The sequence below is a fragment of the Octodon degus genome, unplaced genomic scaffold (assembly GCF_000260255.1).
Source record: "Octodon degus isolate 3935 unplaced genomic scaffold, OctDeg1.0 scaffold00004, whole genome shotgun sequence".
NCBI lineage: Eukaryota > Metazoa > Chordata > Mammalia > Rodentia > Octodontidae > Octodon > Octodon degus.
In genome coordinates this window covers 8,008,448-8,033,097 of record NW_004524580.1, presented here as the reverse complement: position 1 = coordinate 8,033,097, position 24,650 = coordinate 8,008,448, and the positions used below count along the sequence as shown (strand labels likewise).

The following is a 24,650-nucleotide window of genomic DNA, read 5'->3' as shown; positions in this document are numbered from 1 at the left end:
AAACAGAATTCTTGCATCTCAATTCCCCATATCTACATTTCACAGATTTTTAAAAATTATGAAGCCAAAATGAGTGAAAGTGGCTGTGTGTGTGTGTGTGTGTGTGTGTGTGTGTATATATATATATTTTTTTTTGAGGAACCAGGGATTGAACTCAGGTCTTTGTGCATGCCAGGCAAGCACTTATTCTACTGAGCCATCTCTCCAGCCCCAAAAGTGGCTATTTCAATGCTTAGAACATTATTGTTGGGGGCCTGCCCCTTAGCTCAGTTCTTTAAGTGGCTGCTTCAACAAAGCAGTCAGGCTCAGGTTGCTGTGGCTCAATCCCCACAACACAAGCCAGCCAGTCATGCCTTAAAGGCATTCGGTGCAAAAAAAAAAAAAAAACAAAAACAAAAACAAAAAAACATTATTGCTAATTGTTTAAGTGTGGTATTGTACAGGGCAGAGTAAAGACAATGACAACCAGAAATATAAATAATTTATTATGAAAGGGAAAAAAGGCAAAGTGATGGGTAAATGGACAGGGAATAAAGAGAAAACTGCAGGAAAAACTCTGTCATAGGCTTTGGAAGATGCAAATTTTAATAAGTAGAAGATTGGAGGGGGAAAAACCATTATGGGGACCGGGAAGATGGCTCAGTAGAATAAGTGCTTGCCTGGCAAGCACAAGGTCCTGAGTTCAATCCCTGGTTCAAAGAAGAAGAAAGAAAAATAAAGAAGAAAAGGAAGACAAAGAGGAACTTCTGTTCTAAGGAGGCCATAATACAACCACAAACACATAATCAACAGATCAACAGACAAAATGATTTTATTAAAGAATTGGTTTACTTGATAATCTTGCTTTTTTATTTTATAGATTCAAAAATGCTACTTTGTGAAGGCATCCTTAAGCTTCAGCGGACTGCCAGAGATCTACAGTACAGAGAAGGTTCAGAATTCCCACACTCAGGGAACAGAGCTATCACTGAGAAGGCAGTGTTCTTGAAGGGATAAGCAGGAATAAAGAGCAAATAGTAACTTGGGAATGAGGTTAGAGACCCTTGATTGTTATGCTAAAGATTCTGGAATTCATTCTTTAAATAATAGGATGACGTTAACATTCTGAGAAAAGATATATATTCCCCATGACTTAGGAAGAAAAATTTAAGTCCTTCTGAAGAAAACATAAGTACTTTGATTTGTACTGAGCCCAGAGAGTTATTTCTAAAAAGCCAGATATAAGTGAGACCCTAAATTAGGATAAGGACAGCTGGTATATATAAGAAAAGATGAAAACACACCCATTTAGAAAGCATGGCAAAAGGACTTCAAGAGCTAACTAGATGTGGGTACAAATCAACATAGAAGAAGTAGTAACAGTTAATTCATGTATTAGTGCAGGGAAAATACTGACAGTTTCCAACAGCACACCTGAGAATATGTAGTGCTTTTGTACTGTACAACGATGGGCAGAAATGAAAACCTTGGGTTTGTACCCAAGAATCTCAGAAGTTCAAGAGCGCTGAGGTGCCCCCTCCCCGCCCCCCGACAAATGAAAAGCTCAGCACAAAACTAGGAAACAAGATTTGGATAGACTGTGAATTTTAAGGTTTTTTTCCCAGAAAATTCCTTTAAAAATTAGATAGAATGAAAGTTCTGGTGTATCTAATTACTCACATCCTGTGAAGAGCAGGAAGATTTTTTAAGACCACACAGGTGTTCAAGATGTTGCCATAGTTTCAATGTGTGCCTTTCAACATTCAGATGTTGAAACCTACTCCTGTGGTATAAAGTGGCGGGGGCCTTGAGAATGATGACATCATAAGGACTCCTCCTCTCATGCATGAAATTAAGGTCCTTAGAAAAGGTGTTCCACAAAGCATTCGGCTAGTCTGCCCTTCAACCTTCCATTTGAGTGAGGGCACAGCATTCCTTCCTCCAAAGGATACAACCCTCACAAGACAATAAACCTACTGGAGCCTTGGCCTTGGACACCCCAGCCTCAAAAATGGAGTAAAAATGAGTTTTTATTCTTTATACATTACCCAGCCTCTGATATTTTGTTATAGTAGCAGAAAACAGAGGCTAATCGTAGTGATGATCTTCACAAGTGAATGACTGGTGGTTAGAACATATTTTCCAGAGAAATAATGTTATATTTGGAATTTAGGTTCCCAATTCAACTCATAAAACATATTTAATAACAGCATCAAAATATTCCATGAGTAGTACTCATATGCTACTATAGAAAAATCAGGATTATATAATAAATGAGAGAATCACAGAAGAAGTGAAAGACAGATTGCCTAAGGCCTTTCCAGGATGCTCCTAAAAATCTCTGTAGTAATAACTGTCAAGGACAAAAAGATAAATACAATTATTTATTGTCATGAGCTAGAAGAATCTACATTACACTGTGGTACTTAATATTTAACTCATACCCAAAATAGGGCCAAAAGTAATTATACCAAAAGAGGAAAGGTAATCTCCAGAATACATTTGATTCATGTACTCTACAAAGTCCACAAACTCTATGTTGTTAGGATTAAACTCTAAAAACCCAACTCCTTTTATCAGGCAGGCGAGTGTCCCCTTATTTTTGTGCAGACATTGTAAACAATTGATGGAGGTTTTTTTGACTAAGAAAGTTGATGAGATTTTTCTCTTATTGCATGGTGACAGAAGTTTGTGTTTGGAAATATTTTCAGGGGAATATGTCCACATTTTCTGAGCTTTATGGGGTGAATCTTTGAAGGTGGCAACTGAAGACAGATCTAAAATTATCACCCAAGGAAAGCTTTAGCCCACAACTACGTCTGTACAGCACATTAAGCTTCCACATCTTATCTTTCACTATAAAACGTCACCTATAATTATTTCTTTAATAATAGGATTCAAAGCCATCATTGGGGAAGGTCTGCTATCCCAAACAAAACTAAAAGTGACATTTATAGATTGTTCCTGACACATCTAAGCATCCATACTACTAAATATTTTATGTTCCATTTAGTGATATTCATTACCAAAACCAAGGTATTTAGCCTTGAGCTAAACTGTGCTTTTAAATGTCATTTCTTGAACTTTTCCCAAAGTTTGTTTTTTCTTTCCTTCTTTCTTTTTTAAAGAAAAAATCACTTTAAACTGATTAAATTACCTGTTTTGCCACTGAGCTATTTGCCTGGCCCTAAATTACCTGTTTTATTTCCAAGTGTTCCCTGTGTTGAATACTTTTGTGAAAAGGTTTTTTAGAATTATCACTGTATATTTAAAGCATTAGAGCTCTTAAATGCAAACTAAAAAATGAAAATAAATATATATTAAAATATACATTAACACATATACAGATATAATATAATTATACATATATTATCTATCTGAAGCAATGAAATGTAGGTATTGAATTTAATCATAGAAATTTAAAATAATGATTCAGATCAAAATTCTCACTTATATAAAGCAGCATCTAATTATTGTCATTGTATTCCTATATTATGCTTACAAACATAGAGTTTTAAACTTTTTGATGGTTGTTTTGAAAATTTATCAGAATTCTTAAATTCTGGATGAAATATACTCAGTAGTATGTCTTTTATCAGAGTATTTAGTGGTCTGCTACTAGTCAGGAAAGGGAAATACAAAATTATAGTTATCAGTGTAAAATGCAAAAACAAAGGAGGCGAATAGAAATAAGGGCTAAAGGAGTAGAAAAATATGCCAGTTTGAAAGTCCAGGAACATAAAAGCATCTTTTGGAGATCTTGTTTGTCTCCCCATAAACTGTCACACTCTGATTTAGGATTGTTTGTGAAATGAATCTAGTCAGTAATGGGCCAAGATATCACTATACCCTTTCTCTTATAAATCACAGCAATTTACTCAGGGCGGGAATGATCTATTCTTATTCTCTCATTTCCCATAATCCAATCACTTCCTCTCATAAGCACTTTTCCCTGGTTTTCACAATAATGCATTTTCTGTAACTAACAACCATCATTTCCTGATTATCATGCTTCTATCCTTGCACAGGAATGTGGGTCTTATTTGGGTCAGGGTCATCTTTCCCATCCATCTGTGTCTTGATGCTAAGTGTGTTAGCTGAAAGGTGAGTCTGGATACACCATCATTTTGCCTAGTTCATATAAAAGCTTGCATGCCCCAAGTCTGTGCCACTTTGATTAAGAACCAAGACTTGTGGTGTGTCTAATACTATACTTTCTGAACAAGCGCATTCAGACTTAGCAAGATTGCCTTTTACAGATCTTTGTAAATCTAATTTAATAGTTGAAAACATTATAAGAAATATTCTATGGCTTTTAGCATATCATTTTTTGCTGAATTTTTTCTAAAAGAATAACCATAGTATAAACAAGATTTTTAAAAGCAACTCACAAAACAGGAATTTTTGAGTTCTGCATGTAAGTGACTTAAGTTGTACATCCATCTGAATTTAAACAAACTTTATTTAAAAGCCTTACAATTCTGGGTATTTTAATTTTGTGATTTGATACACAGACCATCAGATTCCTATCCAATGTCAGCACTAAGCGAAGGGCTCTGTCATTCCTCAAAAATACAAGTGACAACAAGTTCTGGAAGTGTGAGCTGTGTTTGATTCAGCGCACCTGGAGGAAACACCTTTGAGGTTTAGCCTTGTCTAGCTGCTAGAGGAAATCTAATTGGCGAGGCAGAGTGCCTGCGCCATAAATAATTCAAGGGACGGAGGACCCTGAGAAACTTAGCAATTAGGCTCTTCATAGTTTCTGAGCAATGGCTACTGCACTGCAATGCTGGCTTTTCTTTCCTATCCATTCATGTTTCTCTAGAGCCCAGTGATTTCACTGGCTAGTATCAAATGCCATTGTTGGTGCATGAAAAATTTCTTACCATTTTACAAGACTTTCATTTCATTTTCCTAGTAGATTGCTGAACAGGAAAGTTTAACCATGAAAAGCAAACACTACAAGCTAAGAATTTGTCAGATTAGACTATTTATTGAATATAGAAAATGATGAAAGAATGTTCATAGAATTAGTCTTCACTGTATGACCTTCTCCTCTGATGCTTAAATGACTTGTTATCTGAATAATTTCTGACTGGCTTATTGAAAAGATACAGCACACTTTAATTCTCACTCCTCTTGCCAGCTAAGAATGAAAATATTATAGTATTAGTACTGTTGATTTAGGGTCAGATAACATGTATTTTCCTAGAATTAGCATCATGTTTACAAAACAACTCTACAATAATGGTTATCAGAGTGTTGGCTTCAGACCAGCAACACCTACATCACTGGTGAGGTCACAGAAATTTTTGAAGCCATATCTCAAAAGTATGGAATTATAGCCTGGGTGTGGAGTAGAAGAGTGAACATTCACTCTGGGTGAATCTAGTGCCGGCAGTGCAAGTGTAAGAATAATTGCTGTGCGATATTATCCTACCCTTTGAAAAAATAGTAACACTTTTACAGATTAGGTGACCAATGGTCACAGCTCTTAGCAACTAGAATGGAAAGAGGATGCAACTACTGCTACTGTAGAGGCGAGAGAGGTAGCTGGTGAGGAAATTTGGAAGCAGGAAGTCAACGTGAAGATTTGGGCATCTAGGTACAGTACTCCGCAGACTGATCTACTTCTACCTGATGTTCTACTTTAGTTTTAGACATGCAGAACAAGAAAACAAGAGTTTCCTACCATCACCATCTTTCAATCCCAAAGTCACTAGAATAACAAATCATCATGTTCCATATGATTTTTTTTTCAGAACTGGGGATTGAACTCAGGCCCTTGCACTTGCCAGGGAAGCGCTTATTCCACTGAGCCATCTCTCCAGCCCCATCCAAATGATTTTTTTAAAAAATACATTCCTTATGCATTGGAGACATATTCTAATAATTAAAAGAAAAGAAAGAACTCAGGAAAATGTCAGCAGTTCCATGCTATCTTGAAGCTATGTATCAGAATAACATAGAATAATTCAGGTAACGTCATTACTATAACAAAGCATTAGACTAAGATGTATTCCGCTGATTTGTCTCCCTCCTTACATGTGTTACAGAGTAGTCACTGAGGAAGAGAATGGTGTTAGCGTGGAAGACAAGGGCAGACTGATGGGGGCTGGTATTTTCGATCTCTAGGTTTCAAGGCTGATTATTTTCCAGCCATTTTTCATTTTCACAGAAAGACAGACTGCCTGGCATAGAGCTCTCAGGTATAGCAATCCTAGGAACTTCTTTAGAATTTGAGACTTTCCAAAATTAGATGAAAATTCTCTCATCCCTCTTTGCAGAAGAGACAGAACAGATTTTTGTTGACTCACAATCCATTAATGCTGAGGCAGAACCTGAGATTAAAAGTCAAAACTCATAATACATTAATCCCACTTCATCCTTCATTCTGAACCAGAGAAAGAGAACCCTCAGAAGAATAAAAGTAAACTCAAATCTACATGAGATTTGAAGAGGTGAGAAAGAGAGTTAGTTAACTTAAAATTTAAAAGGAAAAGAAACTGATCTGTACATAGTAACAATATATTCTTCTTTATGTAACCAGGTTTAAAAACTTGATGATATAAGAATTATTTCATGGTAATCTCTATGTTGTCTCTTGATTTTTATCCAAGCTGCTAAAAGTATTCTATATCCTTGTGTTAGCAATTTCAAAAATATACTTAACTGTATTATATTCTAGAAAATGTATCTAATAATTTGACAAAAGTTTTTTGTCTTTAATTGAATAAGTTATTAAATAATTTTAGATACTTATTAGATGCTTTCAATTATTTTATCAAGTCTCTTCTATTTATAATCATACTATTCCAAGTTTAAACTTCATTTTTTTTCATGGGTCATTAGCCTATTACAATTCTGCTCAATGCACAAATGTATTACCCATTCATTATGTCAGAATGTCAAAAAATCATGTATATTTATATGTAATGGATGCTTCAGCTCATTCTGAAATAGACATTCGTTAATCTCCCTTACAGCTTGAAATCTTCCTAAGTTTATTACATACATAGTTCTTTTCTATGTGAAATAACTTCTTATGTCAACAAAAGATAAACACACAATGATTGACAACATAAAACAGGCTAGTTTTGTGAAATAAACTAATATTTCAAATAAGGGCAACAGATGACCAGAAGAATTTTAGTTTTGACTATAACTAGGCAAGTGCTGGAAAGACAAGCTTTAGATTAAAAACACTGAGGAACATTAGCATGATCTATTTTACAATATGAAGAATTTTGACACTGAGGAGATAGCTCAGTGGCATAAGCACTTGCCTGGCAAGTGCAAGGTCCTGAGTTTGATCTGTAGCACAAAAAAGAGAAAGAATTTTGGTATAAAAATATTTTTCATTAAAGTGAAATATCTTTCTTCCATATTCATAGATTTTTTTTAATTTTGCAAACTTTTTTCTCCATTTTAATTTTTCTTAGTATACATTTGCAGTATGTGATGACCACATTCCTCAGAGGTCTGTGGTGCTCGGACATAACACATTTTGATTAGTTTTTCAACAAACCACCACGCCAAACCTTTCGCGCTCTCCCTATTTGCATATACATATATATACATATATATATATACATATATACATATATACATACATATATATGTATATATACATATATATACATCCCTACTTCATAATATCTACCATTTGTGTTTCTCTTTATGTTTTGTGTTCCTTGTGTGATATTTAGGCTTGTATACCTGGTTTATTTCACTTAAATAACAAGCACAACTGCAGGGTGGAATATGCATAACAAATGGCTTCCAGGTCATTTCTGTTTTTAAGGAACTGACTGTCTCACTAAAAATAGAACTAAGTTGTTATGACAAAGTAAGTTCAATATTTTGGAAGAAAGTTTTAGGAGGTGGGAGTGGAAAGAGTGATTTTGTGAAGACTTTTCAAAAAAAGACGCAAAACAAAAAGAAAATGTAGCTGATCTCTGAAAAAGAAGGATGGGAAGGACAGTGGGAAGAGTTGCTGAGACTCTGGAGTGTAAAGCAGAAGGAGCAGTGCACAAGTGAGGAAGACAGACCAAAGCAAAGGTGGCCTCTGGCAGCTTCCTGCAAGCTAAGAGTTTCACGTGCAGGTAAACAAAATTACCAGATTCCATATTTTTTAAAAAAATTTCTTTTATGAAATATCTGAAAGCTGAGTTCATGTGAATGGTAGAAAACACAGAGACCGTTTGAATTTTTTATAATACTTAAGGAAATGAATAATAGGAGTCTACATGCAAGAGCTACTTAAAGAAAATATAAGAGATGTTTAGAAAATAAATTCAGTAGGACTTAGGTAATGAATCTGAGACATAAAGGTGGCTGAAAAGAATTAAAAATGGTTCCTAAGTTGCTAGTTTGAAAGATTGTAAGAGGGGTGAGACACGTGGAAGCAGGGAACCAATGGGTGAAGCAGGTTGACAGAGGGCCAGAGCCAGTGGCTATACAGAGTGGAGATGTCTGTGGAAACCTAAGGAGTCCCTCTGTCTGTCTCTGTCTGTCTCCTTGTCCCTCTCCCTATCCCTCTCCTTGTGCCTCTCCATCTTCCTCTCTGTCTTCCTCCCTTCTTTCCTGTTTCCAGAGGATAAAGATGCTATCTTGAATAACACACATAACACACTTGAAAGTTTCTGATTTCTAATTTAGAAGATATTCAACAGCATCTAACTAATTTCATGTAAGGAAAACCACATGTAAAAAATAAATTATATTTTTTTTTCTCTAATGACCACAGGACAGTGACCATTTTAAAATACACACTGCCACTTAATGGGTGTCTATATGTCTCAAATTATATTTGCTATTTATTTATGGCTGAGAGTACCTTTTATCATATTAAAGGTGGAGTTAAATTTATCTTTAAAGAAAAGATCATCTGTTACTATAATGTTAATCACATTATAAATTTATTACTCAGTTCAGAATAAACTCAGAAAAATAATTGACTGTAATATAGTGCAATTAACCATTTCTTATTTTAAAAATGTTATGATGTACACTGCCCTCTGCTTGGCTTTTCTTCGTTTCAGATTATAAAGTTACATTCCTTAGAAACTTCTTTGATGAGGCATGTTTTGCTGAATTTTTTTTAACCTAACAGATGTTTGGGTAGTTAAAATTCCTCATGTGTATGGTATCCTGTGGTTTTCACAACCTAAGTGTTACCCCAGGAATTTTCCTTTCTTGCTGTCTTCCAGTCTTGGTGGTCTATAGGAGATGCACATTACCAGAGAGTCCCATTTCATTCCATACTAATTTCACACCTGCACTCCTTTAAAGTTGTATATTTCCTCAGCATTATAAGTGTCTATTGTGCATCACACACGCATTAACAGCTTTCTATTTCACGTTCCCTGCTCACCCAGCTAAAATTGATTATAAGACTCATTACAAAAATAAAAGAAGATTAAGACAATCTGCAAAGCTGTAACATTGAAAGATAAATATTCTTGCCTTCTGTAATGCTTGTCCTTTTTTGTCTAGGTATACACAGCATGTAGAGTTGTGGTTATTACAGAGACAACTTAAGGAGAAAGACAATTTGACTTTGCTTATCTAAGTTCATGTGAATGGTAGAAAACACAGAGACCGTTTGAATTTTTTTATAATACTTAAGGAAATGAATAATAGGAGTCTACATGCAAGAGCTACTTAAAGAAAATATAAGAGATGTTTACAAATCAGAATACATTGTTTATCTAAATCAGAATACATTGCAAAAGGAAATGTTAGCTCTACTTGGCTCAATATTGTTAGCAGCATTCACTCCATGTTACTGTGGTAGATTCAAAATCAGAGAGGAGTCCAATTTAATTCTAAGCTTGTGTTCTAACCTTGCTTCCTGAGTCTTCAATTTGGTTGTTCTTCTTTACGAGTTTCAAAGAGCATGAATAACAACATATTTGACTATGCTGTGAGTCCTTTAGACCCTTTCATAATATTTAAAATTCATACTGGGTGGTCTTTTATGTGTTACTTACGTTTTTAACAATTTAATTTCAAGCTAGGAATCACACACTAGATCTTAGTTAAGCAGCTCCAAGATTTGACAAGACACTATATTTGAACTGATGCCTTTACAACAAAATGTACACTTATCCGAGATAGTGATTTTATGCTGTTAATTAGTTTTTTCTCTAACGCAGAAAAAATAGTTATTATTGTAGAACATATCATGAAGTATAACTATATTTGAGTCAATGATAGAAAACATGAAATTTATTCATTTTCTTAATCCAGATAACTTCGTTTTCAAAATGTACATGTATTTATGTTGGGTATGCAGAATCATAACAAAAAATTACTTATTTTATGTAAGCTGAAAATGTTACTGCTCTTTAAAATTGTTGTTGGTTAAATATTCCTTTTATTTTTATGCTATGTGATATTTCACCATGTGATTTCTCCATTGATTATGTTATACCAATATGTATAGCACTCTTTTATTTTTGTATTTTAGGGAAGGATTTATAGGGTGTTCAGGGTCTCACTACTAGGTCAGACTCATAATAATCCTCCTGTTTACAGCCTCCCAAGAGCTGGGAGCCCAGTTTCAATTACAGTCTCAGTGCAAACCGGGGGTGAGGCCAGCACAGCAGGCCCGGGGATTGAACCCCTAGCCCCTGTGCCTGCTTGCAAGTGCTTTAATCTGCTGAGCTATTTAGCTAGCCTCTTTTTTTTTTGGTAATTTTTTCATCTTTTATAACTCAGATTATTTTTCCTTGTCTTTATATAATGACTAAAATTATGTAAATAATTGACCAATGAAATTATTCTTTTATTGGGTAATTATGCAACTGAGAAGTTAAAAAATATGTATCACTATAAATACATATCCATTGGAAAGAAAACGAAACCTTCTTTCCTTAGTCTTAATGAGTAATCAACTCATTGTCATAGTTTAAACAATTAAAAGAATTTGTAATCCTCATATATGAGTGAATACTTATGTGAAAAATCTAATTTTTAGGAAAGCATATGTTTTACAATTTTGAAATATATATTTTCATTCATTTTTCTCTCCAATCACAGTGGTAAAAAGGCAACTTTAAAGCAACTAAAACCCTCAGCTTTAACTATGTTCCAATCTCTAAGAAAATGTTTCTGTTTTCTAATTTCTCAGATTAGGATAGTTATTTCTTCTCAATACTAACACATTCAAATAACCATGCCTGTTTTTCATGTGTCCCCTGTAAATTAAACATGATCATACATAAGAATGCAGCAGGAAATAGAATTGGGGTAAAGGGGTGACATCAAGGGGAAAGACTCTGAATACAAGATTATTAAAAGGGGCTGGGGAGAAAGCTCAGTAGAATAAGCACTTGCCAGGCAAGCGCAGGGTCCTGAATTCAATCCCTGTTACCACAAAAAAATTAAAGAAAAGAAAAAAGAAAAAAATTATTTTACAATCTAACTTTGCAGTCTTATTGACACCTTCTGATTTAATCACACTGTCATGTTGTTTTATGCTAATTAAAATCTTACTAGTGTTAAGCATGCTTTCAAAAGGTGACACACTAGAAAGTCCTGGCACAGTGTCGTAGGTGGAAGCAGGTTCTCCACATGAGATGCTCCGCAGGAGTGGGATAGAGGCCTTCAGGAAGAAGACACCACAAACATATAATTTAAACATACTGTCCACAGCCATGATGTGATATATTTGGGTTGAACAATTAATGATTTTTAGTTTTAAAAATTAGCTTCAAGTAAGACATTGTTTTAACATAAAACATGCAAGCTTCCTGTTTCTCTGAAATACCATGGACTATAGAAAAATGACCACTTAGCGCTATTGGCAACTGTCCCTTTAAACATCTTATTCTCTGTTCAGTTGTGGTGGTTTATATTGCTTTCAATTACCTTACGCCAGTCAACTTCTTTCATGATGATACCTGTCTGACTCTGTCAAGCAACTTCCAGGTCCTGAGGCTTTAAATTTTATTTGTGCAGTTAGATGTCATCCTTTTCTATCAAATCTGTACTTGTGATGCTATTTATGCCTATCAACTGCAGCAACTGAAACCCTTAACTTTACTCATATGCTAACCTTTATGCACCTATTTATTCCTGTCTTAAGTTAGATTAGAATAGTTACTTCTTCTTAAAGCACAGGTTCAAAATAATTATTCTGTTAACTAATCCCAAAACCCAGTTTGTTATTCTTCATGCTTCTCTTTTCTTTGTGACAGCACCACTATTCTCACCATCATGTATATTGGAAAATAATTCATTCTTCTTTACTGACTGTACTTTATTTAATCAAGATTCATGCATTTGGGAAATGTCTTTAAAGTACCTACTGATGCTGTGGACTATTCTAGACTTCATGAAAACAGCGATAATCAAAATGATCTCTAAAACACACAACTAAAACGATAAGGTATTTATGAATATTCTTTATAATACAATGATGTCACAGAAAATTAATGCATGGCTAATTTAAATTGAGGGGTCAAGGAAATTTATCTTTACGCAGGATCACTTAAGTAGAAAATGATAGAGAGGTATTCTTCTGTTTATGTGAAGTAAAATGTGGAAAAATATTTCAGCCAAACAGAACAGGCCAAAGGCCCAACTTCTAGGATGTTCTTGTGTTGAAGCAGTGACAGAAGTCAAGTAGGAGTGGAATGTGATGGTAAAGAGTTATTGAAGAGGTTGAAGTGTTAGGAAAGAACCGGGTCATGAAGGGCTTTGTTAATACTGTGAAGAAATCTGAATTTCATTCTAAGAGCCACAGGAATTCATTCAGTAACTTTAAGCAAAAATGTATTATCTGTTTCAGGCTTTAAAGGAACAGCCCAACAGCTGAAGAGGCCAATCAAGTTACTTCACAGGAAGTAGTCACAAAGGGCTTGACAAGTGCAAACCAAGGGGCTAATTTGGATGAGGTATTTGAAAGGAATCACTGACCAAATTGAGGATAAAGGGAGCACTGTCTGGAAATTCATTCTCTGTAAACAGATAAAGAAGGGTATACTTTACAAAGATAAGAAAGACAGGAAGATGACAAGGTTTGGGGTTGAGACCAGAATAGTTTATTTGGCACACATGCTCAGTGATGTCAATGATGAGATAAATATACCAATCAGCAGAGCTATGGAGTTCATAGACCTGGAAACAGATTCGGAGATTTAAATCCATAGGGTGGAAGAAGGACACTTGCAATCTCCTAGAGACTGTGTGGGGGTGAAGAGAAAAGGCCAAGTATGGATCACATGGGCACATTAAACAGATCTAATATTTAAAGTCTAAGAAAGAAATAAAAGAATATAAGAAGTCAGCGAAACAAGCTAATAGAGAGCTACAAGGAAGATCAGATCTTAACAGAAACAAAATCAAAGTGCTAAAAGAGAGGAATTGGTTGAACATATTGACAATTGTGTTATCCGGATTCCACCTCCAATGCTGAATCACATACAGAAATATTTATTAGACATTTTCTATTACAAACACAATGTCAGGCGCTCTGGGAAATGTTAACAGAAGGCACACTTAGTGCCCTATAAAATGCTCTTGATAAATGTCTATTTCACTATCGATAAGGATCTAACATAGTAACTCTTGCCACTGAAAATCTAGTTGAAAATGTATGCACACATGGCTGTGTACGTGCGTTCCCATGTAGATGTCCGTGTGTGTGTGTGTGTGTGTGTGTGTGTGTGTGTGTGGTGTAGTGCATTTGTGTATTTCTCTATTCATTGGTATCAAAATAGTTAAGAAAATGTGGTTGGGATTTTCAATGAATCAATAAGTAAGAAATTTCTATGGAAAAGCATTTAAAGAGATTTTTTTTCCTGATTGTATATTTCTCAAAAGATGTATAGAAGGCTGAATGATTTTGAGATATTATTTGTTTCATTGCATTACTTTCTTCCTCTATCTTGAGCTTGGGGTTAGTCACTGGTATTTCTTTGCCTCAAAATATTGTTTATGCAAAAATAAATTGAAAAATTACTTAGCCAGTTAAATGGAGACAGACAGATGACAGACAGATGGGAGGTGGGTAAGAGGGAGTGGGAAAGAGAGAGAATAAGGGAAGGGTAGGCAGGAGGGAGAGGGAGACAGAAAGCCTAAGCTCCTTAAAAGGCTGCAAAAGCCAGCTCAAAAGCAACAGAGCCTTAAAATGTAAAGTGGAATTTTAGACACTGATCAAGAAAGAGCCCCTTTCATAATAATATATATGGTCTAAAGAGAACTTTTCCACCTGCTTTGCTGCAATATAAGAATCTAGGTTACGAGATGTGGTGGCATAAGCCTGTAAGGTCAGCTCTCGGGAACTTGAGGCAGGGAGATCACCATGGGTTCAAGGCCAGCCTGGGCTACTCAACAATAAGTTCAAAGACAGCTGAAACCACATAGACTTACTTGTTTCAAGTACGTAAGTAAATAATCCTGTCCTTAAATGTTTGGTAACCTAAAACAACCCCTAATAATCACCAAACGTAATTATCCATTGGGTTTCAATAAAATATAAAGGTTGCTATACAAGTTAGTCATTTGTTTGTATGTTTAATCACTATATATACAAGAGAATTAAATAAAAATTATAATTATAAAGATTCAGACCATAATAGAAATCAGCACGTACGTGCCAGGATAACACTTACGGCCAGGCAGAGTTTGCGCAGAAATCCAGCTGGAAGCATTTCCATAGCCAGCGTTGGTGCTGGCAGCCACTTGAAATCGATACCACCTGAATTTCTTTAAGCCATATACTGTCTCTTCAGTTGTGTCAGGTTCATAGAGGTATTGAATTGTTTGATATTCAATACAGTCTTCGGGTTCCCACTCTCTGCATTTCTGAGCACGAAGTTGAATTGTTATCTTGTAATTTTGGAAGTATCCAAGGATACTCTCAGGTCTTACCCATGTCAGCGTTGCACTAGTTGACTGAACATCAGAAAGTGCAATATTTGTAGGAACACTGGGAACTGAAAATTAAAGGAGACAAAGTTGAATTTTTTAAACCAATCATTTTTAAACAAAGAAAAATTTAAAAACATTCTATTATGTAGCACCTAATAGAGCTCTGTCAAATTATGATACTTTTTAAATTAATATCCCCACAATTAATGAACAGAATCTTAGTTATACTACAGAAGCTGAGGAGAGGACAAAACTCTCATGATTTCTTTAACTTGTTTTTTCCCTAATACTCATATATACCTTATATAAACATACTTTGACTTCATGTAGAAGGAAATCATTTACTGGTAGCAAAGAAAATTCCAGGCTCATATCTTCCTATTTATAATATTAAATTCCAAAGAATCTTGCACACTGATACTTAAATACGGATGGAAATACCCATAAATCATTGACAATCACATGGTCCCACTTGATGTCACACCACACAGGTTTGTTGCTAAGTGAAAGCCACAGGTCAGCATCTGGGCCCGGTTTTGGGAATTCAAGATCCAATAAGGCTCACATCTTTTCCTCAAGGGTTTATTGCAAAGTATCTTATGGCTAGCAATATGAAAGATCAATGCCCCTGAAATATTCATCAACTATGCTTTTCTGATTGTATTTTCCAGAGTCTGTGTTAAGAAGAGTGAGATGGAAAAGTGACAATGACTTATATGAAAATTACAGTTACATAATTCATGAAAAGTAGGTATTAGCAATGTTCAAATTTAATTAAAATTAACAATTATTTAGGAAACTCTCATTCCTAAATATGTCATATTAGTTCAATATTAAGCAAATATCTAGTGAGCTCCTTATTGTGCAGGTATTATTGTAGATGCTAGAAGTGTAATGAACAAAACCAGGCAAAAATCCTCAACCTCATGAAATACGAACTACAGAGGGCTTTTTACAATAAAAATATCAATGGGTATGACAGGATTTTGGGTGATGATCAATGTTATGGAAAATAATATGCAACCAGAAAAGATGGAGTTTGAGGGATAATAATATTTTAAATTCAGTTATTGGAGAAGACCCAACTGATTGAACATTCCTGATGAAGGTGAGGGAAATAGCCATTTAAATATTTCAAGCAAGAAAAGTCACAACAGAAGAAATATGATTAAAAGATCTAAGGAGGAAGTACGGCTGGTATTTTTAAGGAAAAACAAGGAGATCGGAATTACTCGTACGAAATGAATTCTGAGAAGAGACCCTGGAGGCCAGATTGTTACCTTCTAACAAGATTTTGTCATGGCCTTCTGTTGAGCAAGTGAGTGTCAGGTTCAAACACATTCCCACAGAATCTCTCTAGCTACGAGCTTGAGAGCAGACTGAAGGGCAACAAGGGTGGAAAGAAGGAGGTGGATTGCTAGGCACTGCAGAGATAATGGAAATGCACCTTGCACTAAGCTGGCAGCCCCAGAAGTAAAACACAGAGCTTCTAAATACATCCTCAAGGAGAAGCGGCAGTATTTGCTGATGTGTGACATGCTCAGTATGAGAGAATGAGGAGACTGAAAAAAAGCTCCTGGGATGTTCTACGGAGCAAGAAGCCACTAAAAAGCAAGCGGATGGTGACTGAGGAGGAAGTGAGTTTGGAGGAGAAGTACTCAGCCTTTATTTTGAGAACATTAACTCTGAAATGTCTCTCAGATACCCAAAGTGAGATGTTTGATACTAGGCAGATGAACAAGAAGGTCTGGAGTTGTGTTAGAAATTCCAAGTTCCTCTTAAGCTTTTACTAAATTATATACAGATCTGTGAATTATATAGTTTACCGAAAGGAAACAAGAAGAGTTCTGCCTTGGTACCCACACCCAAAAAAAAATTCTAAATGAATGCAAACAATTATTAAGTTTCATAAAATCATAGAATCAGCTTTGCTTACTCAGTTTTAATTAATATTTACCATCAATTATTCCTACATATAGTCATTGTATTAAAAGTTATAAACAGGGCTGGGAATATAACTCAACAGCACAGCACCTGCCTGAAAAGCACAAGGTTCTGAGTTTGATTTTAGGAAGAATTTATATTTACAGAGAAAGCAGGTTTTTTTTAAACTTTTATTTATTTATTTGTATGTATTTAGTACAAGGTCCACAGGGTCTTACTACACAGATAGGACTCATGGTGAGCCTCCTGTTTTCAGCTTCCCGAGCCCTGGGAATACAGGGGTGCACCACACCATGCCCAGTCTCAGTCGCAATCTCAGGGCACTCTGGGGGCAGGGCCCGCACAGCACACTGGGGATCGAACCCCAGTCCTTGCACCTGTGTAAGCAGATGATTCAGTCCACTGAGCTATCTAGCCAGCCCTGAAAAGTAGTTTTAAAACTGGCTAAAAAGTAAAAATTGTAGAGGCCGGAGAGATGGCTCAGTAGAATAAGTGCTTGCCTGGCAAGCACAAGGCTCTGAGTTCAATCCCCAGTTCCAAAAGAAAAAAAAAAAAGTGCTTCCCTGGCAAGTGCAAGGTCCTGAGTTCAATCCCTGGTACCGCAAAAAACAAAAAAAGTAAAAATTGTGTCATTTAATCAAATATCTCGGTCATTAAATTTAAATTCATGTCCCCTGCACATTGTGCATCGTTTTCAAGCATTTTACATCAAGAGAAGCATAACTGACTTGAAGGCTCGGGAGTTTTCAGAGAAGATAATTCCTGAGATAGCACTGCCCGAAAGGGTGGAGATTCTACAAGAGCGGCAGATGTTAGCGAACTTCAGATTTCACTCAAACCACAGTTTATAGGTCCTGATGACAGTAACAGACATAAAGGCTGCAGAATAGCTACATACTATTTCAGAAGGGATTACAGAGAGTTAGTGAGGCAATGAAGTGTTGCCAAAGGTGCCAGAGTGAGATGTTTGGAGTTACATTTTTATAAGTATAGCCTGGTAATTGGATTATAGAAAAAGTAAAAACTGCACCAGTCAAATGGTTTATTCAGGAAAGAAGAAACAGGACCAGGGAGATAGCTCAGCTGCATAAGCGCCTGCCTGGTAAACTCAAGGTCCTGAGCTCAGTCCCGGGATCAAAAAGGAAGATGATGTCAATAGAAAAGAACTCAGTTTTTAAAATATTCTTGGAGCTGAAATCATGACAGGCAGATGAATAAAAAAATACCAAAATTTCAAATTTGAAGGAAAGTTAGAGATCATTTAGGTCAATTTATCTCCCTACAATTTTCCCTAATTCCTCCTGCCCTTGCGCACGCAGCTGCTTCTACTTCTTTACCTAAACACTGGTCCAGGTACAGATGGGAAGGAAACTTTGCAGCTGCAGTTAAGAATCCAAATCACATTACTACATAGAGAGATATCCAGAGGATCTGATATATAACATAAGTCTTTTAAAAGAACAGTATTCTCTTTGCCTCGTTCCAAAAGAGACAGTAAGAGATTTGAAACGAGAGGGGTTCAATGTATAACAATTTTTCTACTGCTGGGTTTGAGAAGAAGACCACCTTACGACAAAAGATGCCCACTATCCCCAGGAGCTGGGAGCAGCCTTCGGTCAAGAGCCAGTCAGGAAAAGTTATGCTCATCTGTCAATGTCAGAGAACTCAATTCTGATACAACCACATGCGTTTAGAAGACAACTCTGAATTGTACACACACACAAAGCTAAAACAGTTAAATGGCAACTTTATTTTAGCTTATGAGACTTAGTGAAAAATCAAGTTATAGCCACCATGGACCTCTGATCTCTAGCACTATGATGTAACATATTGGTGACATATTAAACCAAAAGTTTGTGATAAGCTGTTATACAGCAATATATATGTAACATAATCCCTCTCTACAAAATGACCAATCACTACTTATATAGCCTCTGTTTAAATAATAGAACAAAGCAAAACTCAAAATTATGAGGGGCTTTATTTTCAAATTCATTTTCTGATAACTGCATTAGTTTGTAAGGCCTTATTTTGAATTGATATTGACTTTCCTATAAATCTTATTTTACACTAATAATCTACTCTAAGGATATCTTTTCTATTTTTATTTTCTCTACATTCCAGTATTCTACACAAAAGTTCTAGAAAGAGTTTGATACTATTTCTATATCAATAAAATATTAAGCAATCCGAGACACATATATTAGTCTGTAAATTACATACATATAAAAGTCTAACTCTACATATTGGATTGTATCTCCCAATTAATTTGGACTTTGGAAGAAAAATGACATATAGTATGTATTTTGTAAATATAATGAGTAAATGATTAGAGGATGTAACAGAGGATTTTATTTGGACAGATAATGGGCAAAGACTTTCCTGACAAAGAAGAGTTTAATTAGTGACCTAAAGTATAAGAAGTAGCTTCTAAGATGAAAAGCCTTAGAAAAGGTTAAGACCAGAGAGAGAAAAGCATTGCGTGTTGAAAACATTAGACGAAGGCTTCTGTGTCCACAAGGAGATGGATGGGATGAGAAAAAGTTGGACAAGTAGGAAGGAATTTTATCATACGAAGCTGTCTATATTGAGATCATTAGTTTTACCGATAGAATTTTGGGGAGGGGTCATGAGTTAGTTTCATGTTAACCCTTTGTTTTCATTAAAACTGCATATGCTCTTTCTCTACCTGGGAACCAGGAATATCATGCCGATTTTTCACTTTCTTTTAGATTTACTACCATTCATTCATTTTATGTTTCAATCTCCTTTTCCTGGGGTTAACTAAGCCTCTGCTCTTGTGAGACATATTCATTAACCAATCAGCAGGGAAAGGCCTAGGGAGTAGCTTTGTGCAGTATTATCTGGAGGGACAACTAGATGTCTATGATTCTATGATCAACTCTTTTTCTCCAAAGTTCAGATACTGGGCCTGCTTTGGCAAATGCAGTGACTAGGGTTTGATCCCTGTCTTGCATGCTGCACTGGCCCCAACCCAAGGGTGTGCTGAGCCAGTGACCGAGTCCAGGCATAGTGGCACACACCTATAATCTCACCACTGGGGAAAAACAGGAAGATTACTATGAGTCTGGGCTGTATAGGGAGACTCTGTACCAAACACATAAAAATGAGGGGAATAAAGTTCAGATATTAGGAAAGAAGACTTTAATGGCAAATTTTCATGCAAAGTAATTTTTTTTTACCAAATTAGTGTAGTTGACAGACTCTAGTGTTATTGATATAAGGGTTTCAGAGAACAAAAAGTCCAGGTAAAAGTTATTTTAAACCTAGTTATTGGTAGCATAACAAGAAATTTAGTTGCCTGCCATGTGTCAAGCTCAGAGATGAGACATTCTTGGACGGAAGATCAGTAAGGATTTGTTGACTTGTGAATAAATTATGATTCACTGATGCAATCCTTTGCTTTTATGTAGCATAACATCTATCATTTTTCTATAAATGTGTTCAAAAAGATGAACCAGAACTACATATGATCCAAGGCCAAACATATAGTATTACTCATAGACAATATTTTTAACAAGGCATTCTCACAAGTACTCATAAATGACCGCCAATAACCCTCCTCTAGCATCTTCCCTTTTGATGGAGTGTGTGTTGAACTGAACGATTTCAAGGCAACTGCCCTATTGAATTACAGATACAAAGAGGATTATACTCATTTTAGCATGGAGAATCAGATTTCCATTCTTTAAGAATGACTAAAAACTTCAAACTCTTTCTATCCACAGATGGTACTAATTTCAACACATCATTCCATGCTTCCTGGAGTAATCACACAGCTTGCTTACATTTTCTAAACATGACTGAACTGTGATGAAGCGATCAACATTAACTGCCAGGGTATTCAGTAAATTACATTTTTATGCATAAATTATCTCTTTTGGTAAGGTATTTACATCACAGCTGAAACAATGGCCTATAGACCTGCACACATAAGATATTACTAACTTAAATGTGTGTGTGTGTGTGCGCGTGTGTGTGTGTGTGTGTGTTTTAGTGACTGTGTACCAGGTTCTATTTAGCATACAAAAATGTGTGTGAGATACAATTATTCCATTAGTTTCTAAATGACAATTTTCAGAAGTTGCCAACTTCTCACAAGATTCTGATGACAGTTTGTACTGACTTCACACGGGCCCAGTTAAAGACTCTAATGTGGAAGACATCATTAATATTTTATTTATCTTTGAAACATAGACATACTATTGCTTAAGCAAAACAGATGTCTGAGATTTTATATTTATCAGTACATTTGTAATAAATACAAAATATCAATACAATGTTTCCTAGTTTACCAAGAATATTTTAGTGTCTAGAATTTTTCTTTTCTGTATTTAGGACAGGGTCTACAGGGTCTCACTGCATAAATCAGACTTGTAGTGATTCTCCTGTTTTCACACTCCCAAGTGCTGAGATTATAGGCGCACGGCACCATGCCCAGTCTCAATCCCCGTCTCAGCACACGCACCCCTTGGGCAGGGCCGGCAGTGTCTAGAAATTTTAAATAACCTTAAGGTTATATAATTAACCCATTTGAAACACAAGGTCTAGATATATAATGTAAGCATATACAAATAAAGTTCAGTGTGCTACCACCAACATGACATGATAGAATATAAAAATTAAAATCGCTATAAAGTTAAGTGCAAAGCCAACCTATGAACATCAGCTATAGATTTTGCTTTGACTTGTATTTAACTGCATTTCCTAGATATTCACCTTGAATTGTATGGGTAGATTACAGGCCTTAGCACGGAAATTGCTTTTTATATTTTTTTTATTTTAGAGAGTAAAAGCAAAAACAGAAACATCAACAGAAATAGAGTAACACACAACAATACATATGGTACAAAACTTCAAAACAGGACTAAAAAATTAACAATGGTTGTTGTACGACATATTTTTATCATCAAATTTGCTGCTCAGATTAACAGATATAGGAGTGCAAGTCTGGGCAGATAATTAAACATTGTTCAGTGATATGAAATAAACTGCTTTTTATGTGAAATGAAAAATAACAGCAGCAACCACAAAGAAGTGATGCCAATAGGAAAATTTCAACAGAAGGTGAAGAATTAGGAACTGAAATTTGACAGAATAATTAAGGACTGGAAGATATTTGGTTTATTATGATGACCACATGTCAATAGCAGGGCTGGGAAGATAGCTCAGTGACCAGTGACACAGTGCTTGCGTAGCAAGTGTGAGGTCATGAGCTCGATTCCCAGTACAAAAAAAAAAAAAAAAAAAAAAAAAACTAAAACAAAACAAAAACAAATAAACAAAAATTGCAATGGCAGCAGAATGTTTGTTAAAGAATGGGAGGGGCCCTACAGTGGGGAAAAGTAGCCTACCTGACAAGTAAGATTAACAGGAGAGAAGAAGGTGTGGAGTTATTGAAGCCAGCGAAAATCAGAGATAGAAGTTAAAGGTTATAGAGAACAATGTGCAGAAATTTATTGGAAAAATTTCAGTTGAAGAGAACCTGAGCCTTCCTCAAGCTTGTTATTAGGGAAACATAAATTATACAGATAGTTATGTAATGCAGTGCAGATTACAATTATAAAGAATAATTAGGAATGGGGCTGGGGAAAAATTGAAAGAAATATTCACAAAACGTGAGGATTTACTCGTTTATGTATTCCGAGCCTAGACTCCCAGCCCTGCTATTGACATGTTGATCATCACAATAAACCAAATTACTTATAAATAAACAAAATGAATCAACACAGTTACTAGGCTAATAGACAAATCTGTGCTGCAGGAGGATAGTGGCTACACCCACCCCTGCGCCACCAGTGCTATGCTGCTGCAGAAGACAGTTATGAATTTGGCTCTGAGTTTTATAACAAACATTACAAAGAGGAAAATCCTGTTAATAGTCTAAGTCTCTGTTCAGAAACACAAATTAAATGAATAAAAGTGCCACAATCTTTCATAATAGAAGAAAAAATATTTTTACGTAAAAATCATATAAAGAGGCTACCATGTAATTTAATGAACAATGTCTTTAACACAATAAATTGCTTAGGGCAGGGGAGATAGCTCAGTGGAGTAAGCTCCTGCCTGGCAAGCACAAGGTCTGGAGTTCAATCACTGGTACTGCAAAAAGTCAATAAATAAAAATAAATAATTGCTTATTTTTATATTAACCCTCAATGAGGGTAGCTGGAATATCATCAACACTTTTAGGAACATTATTTCCTCAGAGGTTGTGATTGTATAGTTTAGATACACATCTCTCTCTGTTTAATTTGAAGATGTTCCAGGATCCAGAACAGTATTTATCCAAGTATGTTGCATAGACATGCATTTGGGTAGTACCACAGAGCTCAGAATATGCATTGATGTGCTCATATAATGTGCCAGATTAAATCATCTTAAAGTAAAATTTACTGCAATAGAACTGAACAGTATCCATAAATGGGACTAAGATTTACTAAAGAAAAGGATAAGTACCTGTTGTAATGCATGTACAGATGGATAACTATGGAACTTAGGTACAATGTTTCGCCCTTAAAACAGGTATTCTTGGACATATACCCTTACTAAAGTACTTCAAAAAGACTTCTCGGCATAAGCCATGTTTTGGAGAAGACTGAGGAACACTGGTTATGTGCTGTCTATTCGCAGGCCAAATGAGTTGAGTCATCGGATCTGACAGTTCTGATAGCAAGGCACAGAATGTAACATCTGCGGACATGGCAGCTTTAAGTCAGTTTAGCTGAAAAGGTCATGGAGGGAGTTAGATAACTGGCTTGACCGTCTTCTAGGACCACACCCGAACATCTGGAGTCAAATTACGACATTGATAATGATAAGGAAATTAGAAATACCTAATGATTTGTGGGGATTCATTTGAGCACAGGTATACAAATAAAATATTAGCAATACATCTTTTCAATAAGGGTACACAAAAATACCTTGGAAGGGAAAGTTGAAGAGGCCAAGTGAAATCAACTTAGAATCTATTTGTATATATCAGCAACTGGAATCCTGATAGTGAACAAATGTTTGAGAGCAATGTTTACTGCATCAGAACAGCAGATACTGAAGAACTGAGTCCTTTGTTGACAGTTGATAGGCAGGGGAGTGTAATAGGAAAGAACAGAAAAAAACTCAGAGAATCACACAGTATGTCATACATTAATATGTAATAACATGTTCAATAAGTGATAATCCCTACTTATTGAAAGACTTTTTAAGAAAATGTGTCATAATCAGGTTTAAGTCATATATATTATTGGCAGGTGAATCCTTTTCTAAGTAACCATCACCACATGCTAATTAAGATTATTTACACAGAGGACCGGCAAAGTAGCTCAGTGGACTAAATGCCTGCTTAGGCAAGCACAGGGACTGGGATTTGATTCCCAGCACCTAATGCCTCACAAGACCTGCTCCTGGGGCATCTGAGCTGGCCACTGAGACCAGGCAGGATGTTGAATGCCTGTAATCCCAGTGCTGGGGAGGCTGAAAGCAGGAGGGTCACTATGAGTCTGAGCTGCATAATGAGACCCTGTACCACATACATAAAAGAAAAAAAAAATTACTTACACAAAATTAATTGGCTACTAGAATTTTTATCAGAATCATGAAGGAAACTCAGATCCTTAGGTTAGATAAAAATTAATTTTGTAAAACCAGTCAAAATTTTATTACAGGGTTGGTGAGATGGCTCAGTGGTCTAAAGCACCTACTTAGAACAAGTTTAGCAAAGCACAGGGACCATGGTTCAATCCCCCAGCACCACATGCCAGCCAGCCCTGCCCCCTGGTGGGCTGAGCTGGCCACACACACACACCACACACACACACTAAATA

At 35.8% G+C, this 24,650-nt stretch overlaps 1 protein-coding gene across 1 annotated transcript in view; it reads right to left on the bottom strand.

Annotated features, from left to right (window-relative positions):
* Positions 1-24,650, bottom strand: part of Ptprq (protein tyrosine phosphatase, receptor type Q) — a 219,508-nt gene that overhangs the window by 82,301 nt on the left and 112,557 nt on the right. The window contains exon 26 of the mRNA XM_023716180.1: positions 14,604-14,927. Within this exon, the coding sequence (XP_023571948.1) occupies positions 14,604-14,927 (324 nt within the window). The remainder of the gene's footprint in view (positions 1-14,603; positions 14,928-24,650) is intronic.